The sequence below is a fragment of the Hyperolius riggenbachi genome, chromosome 10 (assembly GCF_040937935.1).
Source record: "Hyperolius riggenbachi isolate aHypRig1 chromosome 10, aHypRig1.pri, whole genome shotgun sequence".
NCBI classification, from domain to species: Eukaryota; Metazoa; Chordata; class Amphibia; order Anura; family Hyperoliidae; genus Hyperolius; species Hyperolius riggenbachi.
In genome coordinates this window covers 284122667-284148963 of record NC_090655.1, presented here as the reverse complement: position 1 = coordinate 284148963, position 26297 = coordinate 284122667, and the positions used below count along the sequence as shown (strand labels likewise).

The 26297-nt window shown below is 49.7% G+C and overlaps 1 protein-coding gene across 1 annotated transcript in view; it reads left to right on the top strand.

Annotated features, from left to right (window-relative positions):
- The first annotated feature begins 8671 nt into the window (after window positions 1-8671).
- Window positions 8672-26297, top strand: part of LOC137535542 (zinc finger protein 665-like) — a 34177-nt gene continuing 16551 nt past the window's right edge. Inside the window, exons 1-5 of the mRNA XM_068257376.1 lie at window positions 8672-8730; window positions 14894-15022; window positions 15318-15396; window positions 15861-15958; window positions 16067-16793. Of these exons, the coding sequence (XP_068113477.1) occupies window positions 8674-8730; window positions 14894-15022; window positions 15318-15396; window positions 15861-15958; window positions 16067-16793 (1090 nt within the window). The 5' untranslated portion in view covers window positions 8672-8673. The remainder of the gene's footprint in view (window positions 8731-14893; window positions 15023-15317; window positions 15397-15860; window positions 15959-16066; window positions 16794-26297) is intronic.

Below are 26297 nucleotides of genomic sequence, written 5' to 3'. Positions count from 1 at the left end.
GACCTCCAGTCCCTCTTGGCCAGATGGATATCGGCCAAAGAGGTGAGCCTAGTCTCCTGCAAAAACAAAATGTCAGCATCAAACTCACTGAGAAAAAATAAGGCTAGTTTACGAGCTCTTACTGATTTTATACTGGAAACATTAATGGTTGCCAGTTTCAATGGTGGGGAAACAGCCATTTGAGTGTTTAAGGTAGAATCCCTCCAACTTACTTCACTAAGGACAAAAAAAAATAGAAAAACACAAGACAGAGACAACATTAGGATGTATTCTTCTGCCCAGAATCTGATGTGTCCATACCCTCCTCAGAGGGCGGATCTGCTTGTTCACTATTCAAAGCATTGAATCTGTTAGACAAATGAATGCCTTGTCTTTTAACAGCGGTCTCATACTGTTTTTGCAACCGTCTTTCCTTCAAGGTTTTCGGTTTATGCTTTTTTACATACTTAAGTCTGTTTTCCAAATATAATAGTTCATCTGCCGGTAAATCTTCCCACTCGACAGACATCAACGGCTCTCTCTCTGTTGAGGGAGGAACCGCAGATGTTTCAGAAGGTGATATTGGACCAGGGGGATCTGACAAAGGACCGGGGACGGAAAGTTCATCAGGAGGGACGGGGGGTGGAACAGGAGGGGAAGGTTTAACAGGAGGGGGAGGTAAGGGAGAGGTTTCAGGGGGATCAGTTGAAGAAGGGGAAGAAGTTTTGGAACTAGGCCCAAGTTTCGGAGTTGATTGGGGCAATGGCCCCTCACCATCTCTGTGAGATGAATTTTTCTTAGGTCCCTTTTCCCTGGGACCCATGTGAGACCCAGGATGAGGGATATCAGTGGCTTTCCTTTTTGGGCCTTCAGCCTCGGACAAATTCTGGGAGAGAGTGCCCGCTCCCCTCCTCACATTCCCAGCACGACCTCTCCCCCTGGCCCTCTTCACCGTATGCCACAGTTCCTCGGAGGCCCCATCAGCAGACGCCGTTTCAGGGGGGAGCACAGTCGTTGGGTTTACAATAGGTTCAGACACAGGATTTGACACATCGGGAAGGGTGACAGGGGAGACAGACTGAGAGGACTGCACAATGGGAAGGTTAAGGGCATACGACTGTACTCCCTCCTCTTCCATCTTTACCAACAAGGCCTCCTTCACTGCGGCAGGCAGGTTTTCCCAGGAGTTTGGGCACACACTGTATGGATGGCCAAAGCTGTGGCACAAATTACATTTAATGTTTTTACAATCCTTCGCGTCATGCCCAAACTCCTGGCAAAGTCCACACCGGGGCTGCTTACAGCCATAGCTGTAGTGTCCCCTCCCCCCACAACGGTTGCAGACCCTAGGCTGACCCGGGTAGAAAACTGAGATCTTGTCTCTCCCGATCAGAGCAGATCTGGGCACGTGACAATATACTCCATTTTTATATCTCATTTTTATCGGGATCTCATAACCGCCCCACCAGATACCCAGGTCATCCAGGATCCTCTGGGGACGGGACACCACATCTACATAGTGAGAGAGCCAGAGGATAACGTCTTGTACTGGGATGGACTCATTGTACACTACGACGGTAGCTTTCCTCTCCAGGGGTTGCCGAGACACATACGATGCAACAAAATTTTTCCACTCTGCTCTCCTTCTATCCTTCTCTTCCATGAAAAACTCTTGCCCCCCTGAAGTCAGAAAGCTAACGTCGTAGTACTCAGGGGGGTCACCAGGTGCAATGATCGCATAAATGTCCTGGGCCTTTACACCCGTGTCAAGGAGAAGGCGGACGAAGTCCTGCTTTCCCGGGATCCGGGACTCCCCAATCCATTTCAAACGGACCACATTCCTCCTTCCCCCCAACACGGATGCATCCTCCCCCTGTTCCAAGGGAGCGGGCACTCTCTTACCACCTGCAACACCACCTCCCACCCCACCCCCCGCCACCCGGGCATACGAGACGGGTTTGTTGACCGGTAACTTAGGTACCACGACAGGTACCGTAGCTTTCCCACCTCTCGTAATGGAGGCTACACTAGGGATGGAAGAGGAAGCTGCTTGCTTTATAGAGGGATGACATTCCCCTACCCCATTAATAATCTCCATAAGGATTTCATTACCATTGATGTCATAACAGAAAAGAACTTCATTTCTGATTAAAAATCTGAGATCGGTTGTTTTGAAATCCGCCTGGATGCCTAAACTAGAGTCACCCAGTCCTACTGAGGTAATTTTGCTTAGGTCAACATTATCTGGTAAAGAAAAAAAATCAACAGTTTTGCAGGTTTTAGCTTCTAGTACATACAACACCTCTGGTTCAAAAACATACCGCCTGCTGCCAGCTATGAAATCACCAATTACTTTTTCGTGCAAAAAATCATTTTTCCTTTCATGCTGAGATGATAGTGCTTTGCCGGGTGAATCAGGTACCACAAGAGAAACATCTGTGCCAGTAGAGTCAGGAATCAGCACCGACCTTTTTACAGCTACAGTCTGTACGTCACCAAAAATGGTGTCCACAGTGGTAAATTCAAGGTTGACAGCAGCTGTGGCCAATCCTGACCCCCGACTCCCACCAGACTCCACAAGAGGATCACCACATTCATTATTCTTATCTACCAGAATATCGCTTTCCACATCAGTAACATTACATGTATTATCTACATTTTTGTCCCTGGAAATGGACTGTTTTTCAATTTGTACAGCTATTTCAGTTTTGTCACCAGTAGGGGGCAGCACAGCGCTATCATTCCCCTTTACAGGTGAATCCATGTGACCTGCAGCACACTGCCTCTTACCTCCGCTGCCAGGCTCACATGATTCCTTCAGTACATCACCTCCCCCACTGCTGTCAGCTCCAGTGACATTGCTGCTGCTGCTGCTGCTGCTGCTGCTGCTAGTTCCAGCATTCATGGCAGCAGGGACGCACAGTACCTTACTTCCGTTGACGTCACTTCCGGTTTTACAACTTCCGGTGACGTCACTTCCGGTTTTCGCCAGGCGCTTCCCTGCTGGTCCAGCCCTCGTGCTCTCCACAGTAGACGGTTGTGGAGCGCAGGGCTGCTTGCGGGCGCCATGTTTCTTCTGTACTGTAAGTTTGTACCCCCATCTCCTTTTCTTTGCTGCTCTAGGGAGCGATGCACGGATCTCCTCCTTTGTTTCCTCCTCAGCGCCAGGCACTTCCCCCATACTCTCTGTACAGGGCTGTAGTTCTGTAGGGGCTGCTGGGGGCACATCTGGACATACAGGCACTTCACCCATATTATCTGTACAGGGCTGTAGTTCTGCAGGGGCTGCTGGGGGCACATCTGGACATACAGGGACATCACAGCTTTCACTGTCAGCGCTCCTTCCATCCACAGTAAGCACATCAGACTGCACAGGCTTCTCCCCCACATCTTTCATTTGGGTAACATCAGCATCCTGGACTTTGCACACAGCAGGAACACCTCCATCTCCATCAGCTTTCACAGCAGTAGGCACCACACCAGGGGGTTGAGCGATGGGGTTTTCAGACACAGCTGGATCATTCTGCTGCACTTCACTGGCCCCAGCTCCCTCCGCACTTCTCAGGGTCACCTCCATCTCCTCCACCGGCCCACACGGGTTTTCACAGGGATTACCCTCCACCCTTTCCGCAGGACTCACGGTTTGGAGTTTTTGGGATGCCTCAGCTCTCACATCAGGTGCAGGGATTGCTCTCTCCATAGCCTGTTTTGTTGCTTGCTGACGGAACCGGGTAGCATTTCGGTAGGTCTCCCGAAAGGGTCCACCTTTCTCCTCCAGCTCCACCACCACTTTTTGCTGTTCGTTCACCTTTCTTTGCAGTTCTGCAGTCACCGGATCTGTTTGAAGGAACTCCGGTCTCCATCTCACTCCAAATCGACTGATCCGTTCCTTTAGCTGCATTTCCAGTTGGTCACACAAATGTGAATGATAGCACATTGCCTTATTCCAGGCCACCACATCCGCCACAACATCTCTGTAAACCGCTTCACGGATATTCCCCCCTGCCCCTAGGTACGACAGGTCAGGGGGGGCATGAGCCAGCTGCTCCATTGCTGGAAGCAGCTGGCTAGTGTAGAGAGGGCCCCTGCAGGCCAAGGCCTAAGCAGGGACCTCAGGAGTCTCCAAGCCCAAAACCAAGCACAGAACTGGGCTAGGTATAAGCCGGTTATGCTGCTCTCTGGATCTCAACAGGAGCTCCCCAACACACGTCTGCTCTGGTGCACAGACTTGTTATATATTGGGCAGAGCAGAGGTCGGGGTGGACATACGTGTTATATATTAGGCAGAGCAGAGGTCGGGGTGGACATACTTGTTATATATTGGGCAGAGCAGAGGTCGGGGTGGGCATACTTGTTATATATTGGGCAGTGCAGAGGTCGGGGTGGACATACTTGTTATATATTGGACAGAGCAGAGGTCGGGGTGGACATACTTGTTATATATTAGGCAGAGCAGAGGTCGGGGTGGACATACTTGTTATATATAGGGCAGAGCAGAGGTCGGGGTGGACATACTTGTTATATATTGGGCAGAGCAGAGGTCGGGGTGGACATACTTGTTATATATTGGGCAGAGCAGAGGTCGGGGTGGACATACTTGTTATATATTGGACAGAGCAGAGGTCGGGGTGGACATACTTGCTATATATTGGGCAGAGCAGAGGTCGGGGTGGACATACTTGTTATATATTGTGCAGAGCAGAGGTCGGGGTGGACATACTTGTTATATATTGGGCAGAGCAGAGGTCGGGGTGGACATACTTGTTTTGTATTGGGCAGAGCAGAGGTCTGCTCTGTTATATATTGGGTAGAGCAGAGGTCGGGTGGACATTCTTGTTATATATTGGTCAGAGCAGAGGTCGGGGTGGACATACTTGTTATATATTGGTCAGAGCAGAGGTCGGGGTGGCCATGCTTGTTATATATTGGGCAGAGCAGAGGTCGGGGCGGACATACTTGTTATATATTGGGCAGGGCAGAGGTCGGGGTGGACATACTTGTTATATATTGGGCAGAGCAGAGGTCGGGGTGGACATACTTGTTATATATTGTGCAGGGCAGAGGTCGGGGTGGGCATACTTGTTATATATTGGGCAGAGCAGAGGTCGGGGTGGACATACTTGTTATATATTGGGTAGGGCAGAGGTCGGGGTGGTCATACTTGTTATATATTGGGCAGAGCAGAGGTCGGGGTGGACATACTTGTTATATATTGGGCAGAGCAGAGGTCGGGGTGGACATACTTGTTATATATTGGGCAGAGCAGAGGTCGGGGTGGACATACTTGTTATATATTGGGCAGAGCAGTGGTCGGGGTGGACATACTTGTTATATATTGGGCAGAGCAGAGCTCAGGGTGGGTGGACATACTTGTAATATATTGGGCAGAGCAGAGGTCGGGGTGGACATACTTGTTTTATATTGGGCAGAGCAGAGGTCGGGGAGGATATACTTGTTATATATCGGGCAGAGCAGAGGTCGGGGTGGACATACTTGTTATATATTGGGCAGAGCAGAGGTCGGGGTGGGCATACTTGTTATATATCGGGCAGAGCAGAGGTCGGGGTGGACATACTTGTTTTATATTGGGCAGAGCAGAGGTCGGGGAGGACATACTTGTTATATATTGGGCAGAGCAGAGGTCGGGGTGGACATACTTGTTTTATATTGGGCAGAGCAGAGGTCGGGGAGGACATACTTGTTATATATTGGGCAGGGCAGAGGTCGGGGAGGATATACTTGTTATATATTGGGCAGAGCAGAGGTCGGGGTGGACATACTTTGTTACAGAGGAGATCATAGTACACCTGTCACTATCCTGATCATCCCCCCTTGAAGTAATCGCCATACAAGAGACTTTTATATAACTGGTTTAGGCCACATTCACATTATCAAATCAACTGGTATTGTTTAACAGAAAACAAATATGGCAGCCTCCATATCATCCTAATCCTAAATTACACTAGCGCTTCCAGGTCGGAGCAGTGCTTTTCAGCGCTGCTAGATTTGGGCGCTGCCGGCGCCTCCATAGACTTCAATAGGAATCATTCCTATTGAAGCGCTCAGTAACGTCGGCTCCGTCAGAAGTTGGAGCCGAGGTTGCTTAAAAACATAATAATTCGGCCTCCAGCAATCGCTGGAAGCCGAATTATTTCATTCCCCCACTATCCATGGCGGCCTGGAGGGGGAATAGTAATTAAATCGGCCCGGACTTGTGCAGAAGCAGGATCAGCTATATACTGCTGTATCCTGTGCCCAAGTCTACCGGCGCCGATTTTAAATGTACTCCTTCCAGGTCCCCTGTGTCCCCCAGCACTTCCATTATGCTCCAGTATATAATGTTCCCCACCCCAGTAATGCCATTTCTTTTACAATATAGCCATGTCCCCCTGTGTCCCCAGCATTGCCATTATCCTCCAGTATGTACTGTTCCCCACCCCAGTAATGCAATTTCTCCCCCAGTACAGCCATGTCCCCCTGTATCCCCCAGCATTGCCATTATCCTCCAGTATGTACTGTTCCCCACCCCAGTAATGCAATTTCTCCCCCAGTACAGCCATGTCCCCCTGTGTCCCCCAGCATTGCCATTATCCTCCAGTATGTAATGTCCCCCACCCCAGTAATGCCTTTTCTGTCCCAGTATAGCCATGTCCCCCCTGTTTCCCCCAGCATTGCCATTATCCTCCAGTATATAATGTCCGCCACCCCAGTAATGCCATTTCTGTCCCAGTATAGCCATGTCCTCCCTGTGTGCCCCATCATTGCCATTATCCTCCAGTATATTATGTCCCCCACCCCAGTAATGCCATTTCTCCCCCAGTATAGCCATGCCCACACTCCAGTATTGCTCCCTTCCCCCACCTCCATGCAGAGTAGTAAAAGGAAGGGTTACATTGGTTTATAGCTAGCTGTCACAGTGTGCTCCAGTCCTCTGCTCCCATTAGCCTCAGTCTCTGCCTCTCCTCATATCCTCATCCATCTACCACTACCAGCACTGCTGTAACATCACAGGAATGGTAACAGTGTGAGGGGGATGTGAGGAGAGAAGACCAGCTGGAGAGGAGGCAGAGGGAGGACAGGACTGCAGCACGCTGAGTATAGTGCACAGGTAGCTATAAACCAGCGTATTATGCATTCCTGCAATACTCTGCATGGCCCCACCACCCACAAGTGACAGCAATGGGGAGTGCTGGTCAGGGCTGTGGAGTCGCAGTCGGGGCAATTTTGGGTGCCTTGAGTCGGAGTCGGGAAAAAATGCTCCGACTCCTAATGAATTTAAACTGTAATTAAAATAGAAAATATGATAAAATGTTCTATTTCTCAGATAATAGTCATCATAAATAATTTATACATACTACTGCCTAGTCCACAAAAATGAAATAAACCAATCAAAATTCAATAAAGCAGTCCCCGTATTTTTAAAGTGAGATATACACATCTGATTGTGACTGTATATATGATGTGTACACAGGAATCTCTTCTATATACTAAATAACATCTATGCTGTAAGAATAAAGCCTGATGTGTAGCCGTGTCACTAATAGAGATGGTCAATGAGATGGAAATAATTCTACATTGATGCTGATTTATGCAAATGTACTTTGCTCATGAAATCAAATAATTTGATATGTTGTTAAAATTTGGTTTGGTGACTACGAATTAAATGGTACCTGAGAAGGATGAAAAAAAAAGTTTTATACATACCTGGGGCTTCCTCCAGCCCCCTTCAGGCTAATCAGTCCCTCGCTGTCCACCTCCACCACCTGGATCTTCTGCTATTATTCCTGGTAATTCAGCCAGTCAGCGCAGTCCGGCCGCATGCCGGTTCCACAGCCAGGAATAGTGCTGCGCAGGTGTAGTACGCTCCTGGCGGTGGAGTGTGTGCATGCGCACTACGCCAGACTGGCTCAAGGAGCTGGACTCATAGCAGAAGATCCAGGTGGCGGAGGAGGACAGCGAGGGACTGATCAGCCTGAAGGGGGCTGGAGGAAGCCCCAGGTATGTATAAAACTTCAACTTCACCTGTCTCAGGTTTACTTTGTTACACAGTAGTACTATACTCTACATATGCACTCTCCACAGAGCTTCAGGGAATCCACTGAGAATGTTGTGCACATTGAATACAGAGGTGTTGTCTGTCACCCATAAACCTTGTTCAGATTGTGCATGAAGAATGTGTAATAGAGGAAGAATCCCCTCATTCCCCTGCAGAGTACCTGCACATCATACTTACATGTACCCACACTTACATTGCCTAGGGCCTGATAGATGTTCTTTGTTCTGGTCTGTACCTTTTACAAGTACTCTTACCAAGGACTAGTTTTAGTCTATGGCTAAAGGGAATAAATATAGCAGTCTCCATATCCTTCTCACTTCAGTTGCTTTTAAAATTCCTAAGCGTTGGCAGTTAAGAGACGAATTTCATTTTACATACTTTCAATCAACAAGATTGTAATATGCAAATTAGAGGAGTCGGAGTCGGTAGAATCCTTAACTGAGGAGTCGAAGTCGGTGGATTTTTGTACCGACTCCACAGCCCTGGTGCTGGGGGGAGGGGGGATACTGTATTGATAGTTTCATCACTGACAAATGTACAGCCTAAATTATCTTCCCCTTTTTATTTATCAAAAGGCAGCAGCTTCCTGTACAGATCACATGACTGCATTACTGAGGATGGATGAGGACCAGAGTCACATGACCGAAAGGATATTCAACCTCACCCTGGAGATCATCTGCCTGCTGACTGGAGAGGTAATGAGGATTCTGGGAGGTCACATGACATCACTATTATCTCTAGTAATATAAGACAGGTGACTGGAGAGGTGAGGAGGATTCTGGGAGGTCACATGACATCACTCTTATCTCTAGTAATATAACACACTGGTGACCAGAGAGGTGAGGAGGATTCTGGGAGGTCACATGACATCACTCTTATCTCTAGTAATATAACACACAGGTGACCGGAAAGGTGAGGAGGATTCTGGGAGATCACATGACATCACTCTTATCTCTAGTAATATAACACACTGGTGACCAGAGAGGTGAGGAGGATTCTGGGAGGTCACATGACATCACTCTTATCTCTAGTAATATAACACACAGGTGACCGGAAAGGTGAGGAGGATTCTGGGAGATCACATGACATCACTCTTATCTCTAGTAATATAACACACAGGTGACTGGAGAGGTGAGGGGGATTCTGGGAGGTCACATGACATCACTCTTATCTCTAGTAATATAACACAGGTGACTGGAGAGGTGAGGGGGATTCTGGGAGGTCACACGACATCACTCTTATCTCTAGTAATATAACACAGGTGACTGGAGAGGTGAGGAGGATTCTGTGTGTCTCTTATCTCTAGTAATATAACACACAACCAGTTCTGGGCTGAGGTGGGGAAGGCACGAGCCCCTGAGGGCGCACCCATGCCCCCTCCCTTCGAGTGCCCCCTTGCCTGGCTGATGCAGAGTCACAAGCAGAGGTTGTAGTGCTACTCCTCATCGCTCCAGGAACTCAGCCACATCACAGGCTTGCAGTAACTTATCTCTGTCTCCCTCTAGTCGCTTTTCTCATTATTTTCATTCCCATTATTATTATTACCGTATATACTCGAGTATAAGCCACATTTTTGGGACAAAATAATTAGCCCAAAGGTGGGGGCCTCGGCTTGTACTCGAGTCCTAAAAACAGAGTGCCCCTGTCTTATACCCTGAGTGCCCCCTTTGCCAAATGCCGGGCAGAATTGTGCTGACAGAATCTCAGCTCAGTGAGCTGATGTGTGAGATGTCCCGCCCCTCTCCCCCTCCCCCGCTCAGTTTTCAAGCATCCCCCCAGCAGAGCAGAGTAGCAAAGTAGTAGTTTATCTGCAGCGTTTCCGCCCCCCTCAGGCACACACAGGCTCTATTAGCAGAGCGTATGGAGGAAGCTATCACTCACTGCTCCTCCCCGTTAGGATTCCCCTGCTTGCCTGTTCACTGCGCCTCGCCACTAGAGGGCATCATAGATGTTAGCCGGTGACAGGCAAGCAGGGGAATCCTAACGCCAAGGGAATATGACTGAGGGCAGGGGTTCCAGGCTACTATGGATCTCATGGCTGGAGCAGCAGAGGAGTCAGTGGACCTGTGTCACACTACATGCACAGCTTGCTGATACGCATTATAATGATGCTGACATGCTGCTGTAACAATGTATTCAAAATAAGAAAGATGTCATCAATGGAGTGTGTGTAACTGAAGCACTGATGTACCAATGTGAAGCCCAACCAAACCTGAAAATGAAGAAGCAAAGTCTACAGCCTATTATGTTGTTTAGTGTTAATGAGAAGTATTACCTTTCACTTTTCAGCTTGGAGATGAGTTGAATTGTAGTTGTTCCTCTCTGCCTGGGGTATATGGAGAGTCGGGGAGGGGGGATGGGGGGCACACGTCACCTCACTGGTCACACAAGGTGGTGCTGATACATTTCAGCTGCCTGGGGTATATGGAGAGTCGGGGAGGGGGGATGGGGGACACACGTCACCTCACTGGTCACACAAGGTGGTGCTGATACATTTCAGCTGGCTGGGCTAACAGGGAGTACAGTGGAGAGTATTTACAGCTTCTGTATTTCCTTCCCCCGGCTTATACTCGGGTCGATCCTTTCCCTGCTTATTTAGGTAAAAGTTGGAGAGTCGGCTTATACTCGAGTATATACAGTATTTAATTTGTATGTTTTTGGGGTGTGGGAGGAAACTGGAGTGCCCGGAGGAAACCCACGCTAACATGGGGAGAGCATACAAACTCCGTGCAGATAGTGCCCTGGCTGAGATTCAAACCGGGACCCAGCACTGCAAGACAAGAGCAATAACCAGTACTCCACCATGCTCACTAGAGAGAGATAAGAAGAGATGCTGTGAGCCTGACATGGCTGAGTTCCTGGAGTGGTGAGGTGAGTAGGCAGCACTACAGGCTCTGCTCACAACTCTGCATGTGGGCGGAGCTGCTCAGTTTAAGGTGTGGCCTAATATTGGGGGGGAGGGGTGATCTGGCTATCTAACATGGGAAGTAGGGCTGCCTTATACTGGGGCACATCTGGCTATCTATACTGGGGAGGGGGGCACAGTGGTTAGCACTCTCGCCTTGCAGCACTGGGTCCCTGGTTCGAATCCCAGCCAGATCATCATCTGCAAGGTGTTTTTATGTTCTCCCTGTGTCTGTGTAGGTTTCCTCCGGGTACTCCAGTTTCCTCCAATGTCCTAGAAACATACAAATTAATAGGCTTCTCCCTAAAATTGGCCCTAGACTATGATATACATGCACTGCACGATACATACAAAGACATAGGATTCTGGTAGGGATTATAGTGTGATCTCCTCCAAGGGACAGTTAGTGACAAGCATATATATACTCTGTAAAGTGCTGCAGAAGATGTCAGCACTATATAAATACAAATAATAACTAATACTGGGCACAGTTTAGGGGACACTGAAAATCTGGGACACACAATGGTTAAACTGGTAAGCTGGAAGACACTATGGAAATGCTGGGCCACACTTTAGGGAACAGTGGGAATCTGAGCCACACTGTGAGGGACAATAGGAAGCTGGGACACACTATGGGGGACACTGGGAAGCTGGGGCACACTATGGGGGACACTGGGAAGCTGGGGCACACTATGGGGGACACTGGGAAGCTGGGACACACTATGGGGGACACTGGGAAGCTGGGGCACACTATGGGGGACACTGGGAATCTGGGACACACTATGGGGGACACTAGGAAGCTGGGGCACACTATGGGGGACACTGGGAAGCTGGGGCACACTATGGGGGACACTGGGAATCTGGGACACACTGTGAGGGACAATAGGAAGCTGGGGCACACTATGGGGGACACTGGGAAGCTGGGACACACTGTGAGGGACAATAGGAAGTTGGGGTACACTGTGAGGGACACTGGGATGTGGCACATACTGTGAGAGACACTGGGAAGCTGGGATGCACTAAGGGAATACTGGGAAGCTAAGACACACTGTGGTGTTGCAGGGACACTAGGAAGCTGGGGCACACTGTGAGGGACACTAGGAAGTTGGGGTACACTGTGAGGGGCACTGGGATTCTGGGACACACTGGAAGGACAATAGGAAGCTGGGACACACTATGGGGGACACTGGGAAGCTAGGGCACACTATGGAGGACACTGGGAAGCTGGGGGACACTAGGAAGCTGGGGCACACTATGGGGGGACACTAGGAAGCTGGGGCACACTATGGGGGGGGGACACTGGGAAGCTGGGGGACACTAGGAAGCTGGGGCACACTATGAGGGACACTAGGAAGCTGGGGGACACTAGGAAGCTGGGACACACTATGGGGGACACTAGGAAGTTTGGGTACACTGTGCGGGGCACTGCAATGTGGGACATACTGTGAGGGACACTGGGAAGCAGGGACACACTATAGGGGACACTAGGAAGTTGGGGGACACTAGGAAGTTGGGGTACACTGTGAGGGGCACTGCAATGTGGGACATACTGTGAGGGACACTGGGAAGCTGGGATGCACTAAGGAGATACTGAGAAGCTAAGACACACTGTGGTGATGCAAGGACACAGGGAAGCTGGGACACACTATGGGGGACACAGGGAAGCTGGGACACACTATGGGGGACACTAAAAGCTGGAACACACTATGGGGGGCACTAGGAGGCTAGCACACAGTACGGGGACACTAGAATGCTGCTTGGGTGCATTTAAGTCCTGGAAAGGAGGGGTGGGGATATTAATCTCCAATTTGTGAATGTTCTCTGATACACCGAGGAATGTCTCACTAGAATAGCCGAAAAGCCCGCCCCTCTCTGCTGCTGCTTCTCTCAGCTGATCTGGCTATATAACTTGAGGAGGTGGGTTACTCAATACTGGGGGCTGATCTGGCTATATAACATGGGGAGGGGCTGCCTAATACTGGGGCTGATCTGGCTATATAACATGGGGAGGGTCTGCCTAATACTAGGGGCTGATCTGGCTATATAACATGGGGAGGGGCTGCCTAATACTGGGGCTGATCTGGCTATATAACATGGGGAGGGTCTGCCTATTACTAGGGGCTGATCTGGCTATATAACATGGGGAGGGTCTGCCTAATACTAGGGGCTGATCTGGCTATATAACATGGGGAGGGGCTGCCTAATACTGGGGGCTGATCTGGCTATATAACATGGAGAGGGGCTGCCTAATACTGGGGCTGATCTGGCTATATAACATGGGGAGGGTCTGCCGAATACTGGGGCTGATCTGGCTATATAACATGGGGAGGGGCTGCCTAATACTGTTGCTGATCTGGCTATATAACATGGGGAGGGGCTGCCTAATACTGGGGGCTGATCTGGCTATATAACATGGGGAGGGGCTGCCTAATACTGGGGCTGATCTGGCTATATAACATGGGGAGGGGCTGCCTAATACTGGGGCTGATCTGGCTATATAACATGGGGAGGGGCTGCCTAATACTGGGGCTGATCTGGCTATATAACATGGGGAGGGGGCTGCCTAATAATGGGGCTGATCTGGCTATATAACATGGGGAGGGGCTGCCTAATACTGGGGCTGATCTGGCTATATAACATGGGGAGGGGCTGCCTAATACTGGGCCTGATCTGGCTATATAACATGGGGAGGGTCTGCCTAATACTGGGGCTGATCTGGCTATATAACATGGGGAGGGGCTGCCTAATACTGGGGCTGATCTGGCTATATAACATGGGGAGGGGCTGCATAATACTGGGGCTGATCTGGCTATATAACATGGGGAGGGGCTGCTTAATACTGGGGGCTGATCTGGCTATATAACATGGGGAGGGTCTGCTGAATACTTGGGCTGATCTGGCTATATAACATGGGGAGGGGCTGCCTAATACTGGAGCTGATCTGGCTATATAACATGGGGAGGGTCTGCCTAATACTGGGGGCACATCTGGCTATATAACATGGGGAGGGGCTGCCTAATACTGGGGCTGATCTGGCTATATAACTTGGGGAGGGGCTGCCTAATACTGGGGGCTGATCTGGCTATATAACATGGGGAGGGGCTGCCTAATACTGGGGCTGATCTGGCTATATAACTTGGGGAGGGGCTGCCTAATACTGGGGGCTGATCTGGCTATATAACATGGGGAGGGTCTGCCTAATACTGGGGCTGATCTGGCTATATAACATGGGGAGGGGCTGCCTAATACTGGGGGCTGATCTGGCTATATAACATGGGGAGGGGCTGCCTAATACTGGGGCTGATCTGGCTATATAACTTGGGGAGGGGCTGCCTAATACTTTGGGCTGATCTGGCTATATAACATGGGGAGGGGCTGCCTAATACTGGGGCTGATCTGGCTATATAACTTGGGGAGGGGCTGCCTAATACTGGGGGCTGATCTGGCTATATAACATGGGGAGGGTCTGCGTAATACTGGGGCTGATCTGGCTATATAACATGGGGAGGGGCTGCCTAATACTGGGAGCTGATCTGGCTATATAACATGGGGAGGGGCTGCCTAATACTGGGGCTGATCTGGCTATATAACTGGTGCATGCTGGGAAATGTAGACAGATTAATGACAATTTCTCCCAGCATGCAGCAGTGGTCAGGAACACACTGGACTCTTGGCCACTTTAAACTGCGGCCACGCTGCAATGATATCTGCAAGATGGACGCCTTCATAGAGAGAAAGGAGACCCCACAAAGAGACATAATGTGTGAACCTCCCTTAGGGGAAGGTTCGTTTTTTTTTTCTTTTTTTAAATGAGGTTTCCTGTACTACAGGGGCTGCATCTGCTACCTACACTAGTGCTGGGGAACCTTGTCCTGGCCCTGCACACAGCTGACTGGAGAGGTGAGGGGGATTCTGAGGGATCATGTGACATTATGGTTGATGTTTCCATACAGAGTTTTGCTCCAGTAAAGGCTGGTGATCATGTGACCATCACGGTGCCCCCACCTCACTTCCTGATATCTGAGGGACACAACAAGATTCTGGAAATCACCAGGAAGATGATGGAGCTGCTGACAGGAGAGGTGAGTGGTGCTGGGAATTATGGGACATTATCCAGTAACAGCAGGGGGGGTGTCTGGGTGTTAACTGTATCATTGTGTATGTCAGGTTCCTATAAGGCAGTGATGGCTAACCTTGGCACTCCAGCCGTGGTGGAACTACAAGTCCCATGAGGCATTGCAATACACTGACAGCTCTAAGCATACATAGGGGAGTCAGAGGCATGATGGGATTTGTAGTTTTGTCACAGCTGGAGTGCCAAGGTTAGCCATCACTGCTATAAGGTGTCAGGATGTCACTGTCTATTTCTCCATGCAGGAGCAGCAGTATATAGAAGGACACCAGGACCTCTACAAAGACTCCATGATGGAGAATCAGCCGCCCCTCACATCACCGGGTAAGAGGAGACTTTCATGTCTTGTACAGGAGGGTGCAGACCTAGATCCCCTCCATCATTTGATAAACACATGGAGACAATGTACAGGTGAAAGTCCATTTATTTCTGTAATTTTACCTAAAAGATGAAACTAATGTATGAAATAGGAACCCCTTGCGGGTGTTTTGGATTTATTTGGATGAATTAGCTAATTAGACTCTGACACTTTGAGCCGAGGATATTGAACAGTTTCTCAATATTCTAATGGTCTGAGATTTTGATTTTAGGGGTTTCATAAGCTGTAAGCTATAATAATCAAAATTTATAACAAAGGCTTGAAATATATTACTTTGCGTGTAATGAGTCTATTGCATATATTAGTTTCACCTTATAAGTTGAATTACTAAAATAAATGGCGTTTTGCATGAAATTCTAATTTTTTTTTTAGTTTTACCTGTATTCAGTCAATGTGGTGTTTCCTGCAGATGGATCCAGTGACAGAAACCCACCAGAGAGATGTACAGGTCCTCTTTCTTCCCAGGATTGTCAACAGGAAGATCCCACCATCCCCCACCATTATCAGGTAGGTGGGACTGAGGGTCCCCGGAGACCCCAAACCATGACACATTCTTCCTTCCTGTGCTGTTCTCTGTGCTCACATTTTACATTATCTCTCACTTTGTGCACTTAGGGTGGAGAACTTGTACATGAAAGTACTGTGGTTAAAGAGGAAGAAGAGACCTATATGAGGAGTGATCAGCAGTCTTTGGAGGGAGGTGACATGATGAGGACAAGTAAAGAGGAAGAAGAAGAGACGTATGTGAGGAGTGATCAGCAGTCTTTGGAAGGGGGTGACATGATGAGGACAAGTAAAGAGGAAGAAGAAGAGATGTGTATGAGGAGTGATCAGCAGTCTATGGAGGAGGGTGACATGATGAGGACAAGTGAAGAAGAAGAGACGTATGTGAGGCGTGATCAGCAATCTATGGAGGACGGTGACATGATGGTAACAATTAAAGAAGAGGAAGAAGAGACATATGTGAGGAGTGATCAGCAGTCTATGAAGGAGGGTGACATGATGAGGACAAGTAAAGAGGAAAAAGAAGAGACCTATGTGAGGAGTGATCAGCAGTCTATGGAGGAGGGTGACAAGATGAGGACAAGTAAAGAAGAGGAAGAAGAGACATATGTGAGGAGTGATCAGCAGTCTATAGAGGAGGGTGACATGATGAGGACAAGTAAAGAGGAAAAAGAAGAGACATATGTGAGGAGTGACCAGCAGTCTATGGAGGAGGGTGACATGATGACAAGTGAAGAAGAAGAAGAGACGTATGTGAGGAGTGATCAGCAGTCTATAGAGAAGGGTGACATGTTGAGGACAAGTAAAGAGAAGGACAATGTTACAGAGGGCAGAACAGGTTAGTAATCAGCAGTAATATAGAATAAATGTGTATCTGTATTGCTGTTATGTCACTGCTCACAGACTGACCATATCGGGTTATGCTTTGTGCTCATGTTAGATTTTTGCCATCTATAACTATCATTCATGAATATATATGGTGACAGCTTGCTAACAATAGCAGTACAGACACCCTGGGGAAGGGAAAGGTCTCTTTATTCTCTCACACTGGGCTGCTCTCTTCTCCTCTGACACTTTAGCAGGGGACGCTTGCTACTGTCAGCAGCACTGATTACCTAATAAAGTGTTACATTTCTGCTAATCAGTTCCACTGATGATGCCCATATGTCATTGTTCAGCCACCTTTGTGCGATCCCTGGTTGCTTAGCAACCAAAAGATGAAGAAAGAGCTCCTACAGTGCATTAATCCTCTTTATTCATAAGTTGCACTAAAGGCTCATACACACGTCAAATTTTTCCAAACGACCGGTCATTTGGATGTCAAATCAGGTGTGTGTACAGACGGTCGTTCAGCTAATAAAGCTGGTTTTGATGGATCCGCTTAGTGGATTGGTCAAAACCAGCGTTATCAGCTGAATGACCGACTGTACACACGCCCGATTTGACGTCCAAATGACCTGTCTTTTGGAAAAATCCGTGTGTATGAGCCTTTACACAGGTTTCAAAAGTAACCCACGTGTCCAGAGCCGCCACGTCTGCTGCCTCCGCCCCAAGGTCTGGCCGGGACCTGGGATTGCCATGGTGTCTCTCTGGTGTCTGGCTCTGGGAGGTGTGGGATAAGCAGGGGGCGTGTCCACTGTGCGTCAGTGTTATGTCACTACTGTTTTCGGCAATACCACGCCTTCTTCAGGTGACATAGTGGCTGTGGGCGCTGGCTATGTAGTTTCTATCTGAGACTACTTAGCATAAGGGGCGGGGAAATGCCAGCGCACTGTTAAGGCAAATGTTATCGTACTGTAATAAACGCTGGCAGCCCTTTCCACACTTACAGATATAAAAACAATTGAGCGTGGCTATTACCTAAAATGTATGAATAAATATAAATAACTGAATAAGATTATTAAACAGAAATGAATCATAAAACCATCAAATAATTAATTAAGCTGAATTTAATCATAATAATAAAAATAATCATAAGATAATAATCATAAACACATTCCGCCCATGCTATTACACCACTCTGCAATGCTAAGAAGGGTTATAAAAAGACCTCTGCCCTTAAAGCTGTCAGTGGGCGCATGGGCTCAAAGTGACATCGGGCTGTCATTGAAATGTTGGCAATAATTGGGCTATAATGTATGTGTGCGGCCACGCCCAGGACATGATGCGCTAATTAGGGCTATAGAATCTAGTTACTTCCCGATCAGCATAGTGTCCTAGTGTGCTATAGCGCTCTGCATTCAGGCTGCAAACTTATACAGGAATGGATAAATGCAGAGCTAGTAATATTGATAATATGATACAATAGATGAGTAATAAAGATGTGGTACTATGGTACCTGCCTGGTAGCCTATGCAGCAACTGCCCTACTGTCTGTCCCGTATCTGCAACCAGGGAGGCTGTCTATGGGGAATTACCCTCATCTCAGCTCTCCCTGTGTGTCCCGTATCTGCAACCAGGGAGGCTGTCTATGGGGAATTACCCTCATCTCAGCTCTCCCTGTGTGTCTCGTATCTGCAACCAGGGAGGCTGTCTATGGGGAATTACCCTCATCTCAGCTCTCCCTGTGTGTCCCGTATCTGCAACCAGGGAGGCTGTCTATGGGGAATTACCCTCATCTCAGCTCTCCCACATTCCCAGACATGTATAGTACTGTGTGTCCCGTATCTGCAACCAGGGAGGCTATCTATGGGGAATTACCCTCATCTCAGCTCTCCCTGTGTGTCCCGTATCTGCAACCAGGGAGGCTATCTATGGGGAATTACCCTCATCTCAGCTCTCCCTGTGTGTCCCGTATCTGCAACCAGGGAGGCTGTCTATGGGGAATTACCCTCATCTCAGCTCTCCCTGTGTGTCCCGTATCTGCAACCAGGAAGCCTATCTATGGGGAATTACCCTCATCTTAGCTCTCCCTGTGTGTCCCGTATCTGCAACCAGGGAGGCTGTCTATGGGGAATTACCCTCATCTCAGCTCTCCCTGTGTGTCCCGTATCTGCAACCAGGGAGGCTGTTTATGGGGAATTACCCTCATCTCAGCTCTCCCTGTGTGTCCCGTGTCTGCAACCAGGAAGCCTATCTATGGGGAATTACCCTCATCTTAGCTCTCCCTGTGTGTCCCGTATCTGCAACCAGGGAGGCTGTCTATGGGGAATTACCCTCATCAGCTCTCCCTGTGTGTCCCGTTTCTGCAACCAGGGAGGCTGTCTATGGGAAATTACCCTCATCTCAGCTCTCCCTGTGTGTCCCGTATCTGCAACCAGGGAGGCTGTCTATGGGGAATTACCCTCATCTCAGCTCTCCCTGTGTGTCCCGTATCTGCAACCAGGAAGGCTGTCTATGGGGAATTACCCTCATCTCAGCTCTCCCTGTGTGTCCCGTATCTGCAACCAGGGAGGCTGTCTATGGGGTATTACCCTCATCTCAGCTCTCCCTGTGTGTCCTGTATCTGCAACCAGGGACTCTGTCTATGGGGAATTACCCTCATCTCAGCTCTCCCTGTGTGTCCCGTATCTGCAACCAGGGAGGCTGTCTATGGGGAATTACCCTCATCTCAGCTCTCCCTGTGTGTCCCGTATCTGCAACCAGGGAGGCTATCTATGGGGAACTGCCCTCATCTCAGGTCTCCCTGTGTGTCCCGTATCTGCAACCAGGGAGGCTGTCTATGGGGAATTACCCTCATCTCAGCTCTCCCTGTGTGTCCCGTATCTGCAACCAGGGAGGCTGTCTATGGGGAATTACCCTCATCTCAGCTCTCCCTGTGTGTCCCGTATCTGCAACCAGGGAGGCCATCTATGGGGAATTGCCCTCATCTCAGCTCTCCCTGTGTGTCCCGTATCTGCAACCAGGGAGGCTGTCTATGGGGAATTACCCTCATCTCAGCTCTCCCTGTGTGTCCCGTATCTGCAACCAGGGAGGCTATCTATGGGAATTACCCTCATCTCAGCTCTCCCTGTGTGTCCCGTATCTGCAACCAGGGAGGCTGTCTATGGGGAATTACCCTCATCTCAGCTCTCCCTGTGTGTCCCGTATCTGCAACCAGGGAGGCTGTCTATGGGGAATTACCCTCATCTCAGCTCTCCCTGTGTGTCCCGTATCTGCAACCAGGGAGGCTGTCTATGGGGAATTACCCTCATCTCAGCTCTCCCACATTCCCAGACATTTTAAAAAAAATACATATTTTTTGTTTAAAAAAACCCCCAACAAATAAATTGATAAAAAAACAAAAGAATCATGACAGCAGCGTCCAGAGCCCACCAACATAGAGCTCTGTTGGTGGGCAGAAAAGGGGGGTGGGGGAATCCATTTGTGTGCTGACTTGTACGGCTCTGCAGCGAGCTAATAAAGCTGCAGAGCACTAAATTGTAAAAAAAAATAGACAGATAGAGATAGGTGCTCTCTATGTAACCCAGTGCTGTGTAGCTGTGTGCCTGGGGTCAGTGTAGGGAGAGCTGTGCTGCTGAGGGACAGATAGAGATAGGTGCTCTCTATGTAACCCAGTGCTGTGTAGCTGTGTGCCTGGGGTCAGTGTAGGGAGAGCTGTGCTGCTGAGGGACAGATAGAGATAGGTGCTCTCTATGTAACTCAGTGCTGTGTAGCTGTGTGCCTGGAGTCAGTGTAGGGAGAGCTGTGCTGCTGCTGAGGGACAGATAGAGATAGGTGCTCTCTATGTAACCCAGTGCTGTGTAGCTGTGTGCCTGGAGTCAGTGTAGGGAGAGCTGTGCTGCTGAGGGACAGATAGAGATAGGTGTTCTCTATGTAATCCAGTGCTGTGTAGCTGTGTGCCTGGAGTCAGTGTAGGGAGAGCTGTGCTGCTGAGGGACAGATAGAGATAGGTGTTCTCTATGTAATCCAGTGCTGTGTAGCTGTGTGCCTGGAGTCAGTGTAGGGAGAGCTGTGCTGCTGACTGAGGGACAGATAGAGATAGGTGCTCTCTATGTAATCCAGTGCTGTGTAGCTGTGTGCCTGGAGTCAGTGTAGGGAGAGCTGTGCTGCTGAGGGACAGATAGAGATAGGTGTTCTCTATGTAATCCAGTGCTGTGTAGCTGTGTGCCTGGAGTCAGTGTAGGGAGAGCTGTGCTGCTGACTGAGGGACAGATAGATATAGGTGTTCTCTATGTAACCCAGTGCTGTGTAGCTGTGTGCCTGGAGTCAGTGTAGGGAGAGCTGTGCTGCTGAGGGACAGATAGAGATAGGTGTTCTCTATGTAACCCAGTGCAGTGTAGCTGTGTGCCTGAAGTCAGTGTAGGGAGAGCTGTGCTGCTGAGGGACAGATAGAGATAGGAGTTCTCTATGTAATCCAGTGCTGTGTAGCTGTGTGCCTGGAGTCAGTGTAGGGAGAGCTGTGCTGCTGAGAGACAGATAGAGATAGGTGCTCTCTATGTAATCCAGTGCTGTGTAGCTGTGTGCCTGGAGTCAGTGTAGGGAGAGCTGTGCTGCTGACTGAGGGACAGATAGAGATAGGTGTTCTCTATGTAACCCAGTGCTGTGTAGCTGTGTGCCTGGAGTCAGTGTAGGGGGAGCTGTGCTGCTGAGGGACAGATAGAGATAGGTGTTCTCTATGTAACCCAGTGCTGTGTAGCTGTGTGCCTGGAGTCAGTGTAGGGAGAGCTGTGCTGCTGAGGGACAGATAGAGATAGGTGGTCTCTATGTAATCCAGTGCTGTGTAGCTGTGTGCCTGGAGTCAGTGTAGGGGGAGCTGTGCTGCTGAGGGACAGATAGAGATAGGTGTTCTCTATGTAATCCAGTGCTGTGTAGCTGTGTGCCTGGAGTCAGTGTAGGGAGAGCTGTACTGCTGACTGAGGGACAGATAGAGATAGGTGTTCTCTATGTAATCCAGTGCTGTGTAGCTGTGTGCCTGGAATCAGTGTAGGGAGAGCTGTGCTGCTGACTGAGGGACAGATAGAGATAGGTGCTCTCTATGTAATCCAGTGCTGTGTAGCTGTGTGCCTGGAGTCAGTGTAGGGTGAGCTGTGCTGCTGACTGAGGGACAGATAGAGATAGGTGCTCTCTATGTAATCCAGTGCTGTGTAGCTGTGTGCCTGGAGTCAGTGTAGGGAGAGCTGTGCTGCTGACTGAGGGACAGATAGAGATAGGTGCTCTCTATGTAATCCAGTGCTGTGTAGCTGTGTGCCTGGAGTCAGTGTAGGGAGAGCTGTGCTGCTGACTGAGGGACACATAGAGATAGGTGCTCTCTATGTAACCCAGTGCTGTGTAGCTGTGTGCCTGGAGTCAGTGTAGGGAGAGCTGTGCTGCTGAGGGACAGATAGAGATAGGTGTTCTCTATGTAACCCAGTGCTGTGTAGCGGTGTGCCTGGAGTCAGTGTAGGGAGAGCTGTGCTGCTGACTGAGGGACAGATAGAGATAGGTGTTCTCTATGTAACCCAGTGCTGTGTAGCTGTGTGCCTGGAGTCAGTGTAGGGAGAGCTGTACTGCTGACTGAGGGACAGATAGAGATAGGTGTTCTCTATGTAATCCAGTGCTGTGTAGCTGTGTGCCTGGAATCAGTGTAGGGAGAGCTGTGCTGCTGACTGAGGGACAGATAGAGATAGGTGCTCTCTATGTAATCCAGTGCTGTGTAGCTGTGTGCCTGGAGTCAGTGTAGGGTGAGCTGTGCTGCTGACTGAGGGACAGATAGAGATAGGTGCTCTCTATGTAATCCAGTGCTGTGTAGCTGTGTGCCTGGAGTCAGTGTAGGGAGAGCTGTGCTGCTGACTGAGGGACAGATAGAGATAGGTGCTCTCTATGTAATCCAGTGCTGTGTAGCTGTGTGCCTGGAGTCAGTGTAGGGAGAGCTGTGCTGCTGACTGAGGGACACATAGAGATAGGTGCTCTCTATGTAACCCAGTGCTGTGTAGCTGTGTGCCTGGAGTCAGTGTAGGGAGAGCTGTGCTGCTGAGGGACAGATAGAGATAGGTGTTCTCTATGTAACCCAGTGCTGTGTAGCGGTGTGCCTGGAGTCAGTGTAGGGAGAGCTGTGCTGCTGACTGAGGGACAGATAGAGATAGGAGCTCTCTATGTAACCCAGTGCTGTGTAGCTGTGTGCCTGGGGTCAGTGTAGGGAGAGCTGTGCTGCTGACTGAGGGACAGATAGAGATAGGTGCTCTCTATGTAATCCAGTGCTGTGTAGCTGTGTGCCTGGAGTCAGTGTAGGGTGAGCTGTGCTGCTGAGGGACAGATAGATAGGTGCTCTCTATGTAATCCAGTGCTGTGTAGCTGTGTGCCTGGAGTCAGTGTAGGGAGAGCTGTGCTGCTGCTGAGGGACAGATAGAGATAGGTGTTCTCTATGTAATCCAGTGCTGTGTAGCTGTGTGCCTGGAGTCAGTGTAGGGTGAGCTGTGCTGCTGAGGGACAGATAGAGATAGGTGCTCTCTATGTAATCCAGTGCTGTGTAGCGCTGTGCCTGGAGTCCGTGTAGGGAGAGCTGTGCTGCTGAGGGACAGATAGAGATAGGAGTTTTCTATGTAATCCAGTGCTGTGTAGCTGTGTGCCTGGAGTCAGTGTAGGGAGAGCTGTGCTGCTGACTGAGGGACAGATAGAGATAGGTGCTCTCTATGTAATCCAGTGCTGTGTAGCTGTGTGCCTGGAGTCAGTGTAGGGAGAGCTGTGCTGCTGAGGGACAGATAGAGATAGGTGTTCTCTATGTAATCCAGTGCTGTGTAGCTGTGTGCCTGGAGTCAGTGTAGGGAGAGCTGTGCTGCTGACTGAGGGACAGATAGAGATAGGTGGTCTCTATGTAACCCAGTGCTGTGTAGCTGTGTGCCTGGAGTCAGTGTAGGGAGAGCTGTACTGCTGACTGAGGGACAGATAGAGATAGGTGTTCTCTATGTAACCCAGTGCTGTGTAGCTGTGTGCCTGGAGTCGGTGTAGGGGGAGCTGTGCTGCTGAGGGACAGATAGAGATATGTGCTCTCTATGTAATCCAGTGCTGTGTAGCTGTGTGCCTGGAGTCAGTGTAGGGAGAGCTGTGCTGCTGACTGAGGGACAGATAGAGATAGGAGTTCTCTATGTAACCCAGTGCTGTGTAGCTGTGTGCCTGGAGTCAGTGTCGGGAGAGCTGTGCTGCTGACTGGGGGACAGATAGAGATAGGTGTTCTCTATGTAATCCAGTGCTGTGTAGCTGTGTGCCTGGAGTCAGTGTAGGGAGAGCTGTGCTGCTGAGGGACAGATAGAGATAGGTGCTCTCTATGTAACCCAGTGCTGTGTAGCTGTGTGCCTGAAGTCAGTGTAGGGAGAGCTGTGCTGCTGACTGAGGGACAGATAGAGATAGGTGTTCTCTATGTAACCCAGTGCTGTGTAGCTGTGTGTCTGGTGTCAGTGTAGGGAGAGCTGTGCTGCTGAGGGACAGATAGAGATAGGTGTTCTCTATGTAATCCAGTGCAGTGTAGCTGTGTGCCTGGAGTCAGTGTCGGGAGAGCTGTGCTGCTCACTGGGGGACAGATAGAGATAGGTGTTCTCTATGTAATCCAGTGCTGTGTAGCTGTGTGCCTGGAGTCAGTGTAGGGAGAGCTGTGCTGCTGACTGAGGGACAGATAGAGATAGGTGTTCTCTATGTTATCCAGTGCTGTGAAGCTGTGTGCCTGGAGTCAGTGTAGGGAGAGCTGTGCTGCTGAGGGACAGATAGAGATAGGTGTTCTCTATGTAACCCAGTGCTGTGTAGCTGTGTGCCTGGGGTCAGTGTAGGGAGAGCTGTGCTGACTGAGGGACAGATAGAGATAGGTGTTCTCTATGTTATCCAGTGCTGTGTAGCTGTGTGCCTGGGGTCAGTGTAGGGACAGCTGTGCTGCTGAGGGACAGATAGAGATAGGTGTTCTCTATGTAACCCAGTGCTGTGTAGCTGTGTGCCTGGAGTTAGTGTAGGGAGAGCTATGCTGCTGAGGGACAGATAGAGATAGGTGTTCTCTATGTAATCCAGTGCTGTGTAGCTGTGTGCCTGGAGTCGGTGTAGGGGGAGCTGTGCTGCTGAGGGACAGATAGAGATAGGTGTTCTCTATGTAACCCAGTGCTGTGTAGCTGTGTGCCTGGGGTCAGTGTAGGGAGAGCTGTGCTGACTGAGGGACAGATAGAGATAGGTGCTCTCTATGTAACCCAGTGCTGTGTAGCTGTGTGCCTGGAGTTAGTGTAGGGAGAGCTATGCTGCTGAGGGACAGATAGAGATAGGTGTTCTCTATGTAATCCAGTGCTGTGTAGCTGTGTGCCTGGAGTCAGTGTAGGGAGAGCTGTGCTGCTGACTGAGGGACAGATAGAGATAGGTGGTCTCTATGTAACCCAGTGCTGTGTAGCTGTGTGCCTGGGGTCAGTGTAGGGAGAGCTGTGCTGCTGACTGAGGGACAGATAGAGATAGGTGGTCTCTATGTAACCCAGTGCTGTGTAGCTGTGTGCCTGGAGTCAGTGTAGGGAGAGCTGTGCTGCTGACTGAGGGACATATAGAGATAGGTGGTCTCTATGTAACCCAGTGCTGTGTAGCTGAGTGCCTGGGGTCAGTGTAGGGAGAGCTGTGCTGCTGACTGAGGGACAGATAGAGATAGGTGGTCTCTATGTAACCCAGTGCTGTGTAGCTGTGTGCCTGGAGTCAGTGTAGGGAGAGCTGTGCTGCTGACTGAGGGACAGATAGAGATAGGTGTTCACTATGTAACCCAGTGCTGTGTAGCTGTGTGCTTGGAGTCAGTGTAGGGAGAGCTGTGCTGCTGACTGAGGGACAGATAGAGATAGGTGTTCACTATGTAATCCAGTGCTGTGTAGCTGTGTGCTTGGAGTCAGTGTAGGGAGAGCTATGCTGCTGAGAGACAGATAGAGATAGGTGTTCTCTATGTAACCCAGTGCTGTGTAGCGGTGTGCCTGGGGTCAGTGTAGGGAGAGCTGTGCTGCTGACTGAGGGACAGATAGAGATAGGTGTTCACTATGTAACCCAGTGCTGTGTAGCTGTGTGCTTGGAGTCAGTGTAGGGAGAGCTATGCTGCTGAGAGACAGATAGAGATAGGTGTTCTCTATGTAACCCAGTGCTGTGTAGCGGTGTGCCTGGGGTCAGTGTAGGGAGAGCTGTGCTGCTGACTGAGGGACAGATAGAGATAGGTGTTCACTATGTAACCCAGTGCTGTGTAGCTGTGTGCTTGGAGTCAGTGTAGGGGGAGCTATGCTGCTGAGAGACAGATAGAGATAGGTGTTCTCTATGTAACCCAGTGCTGTGTAGCGGTGTGCCTGGGGTCAGTGTAGGGAGAGCTGTGCTGCTGACTGAGGGACAGATAGAGATAGGTGGTCTCTATGTAACCCAGTGCTGTGTAGCTGTGTGCCTGGAGTCAGTGTAGGGAGAGCTGTGCTGCTGACTGAGGGACATATAGAGATAGGTG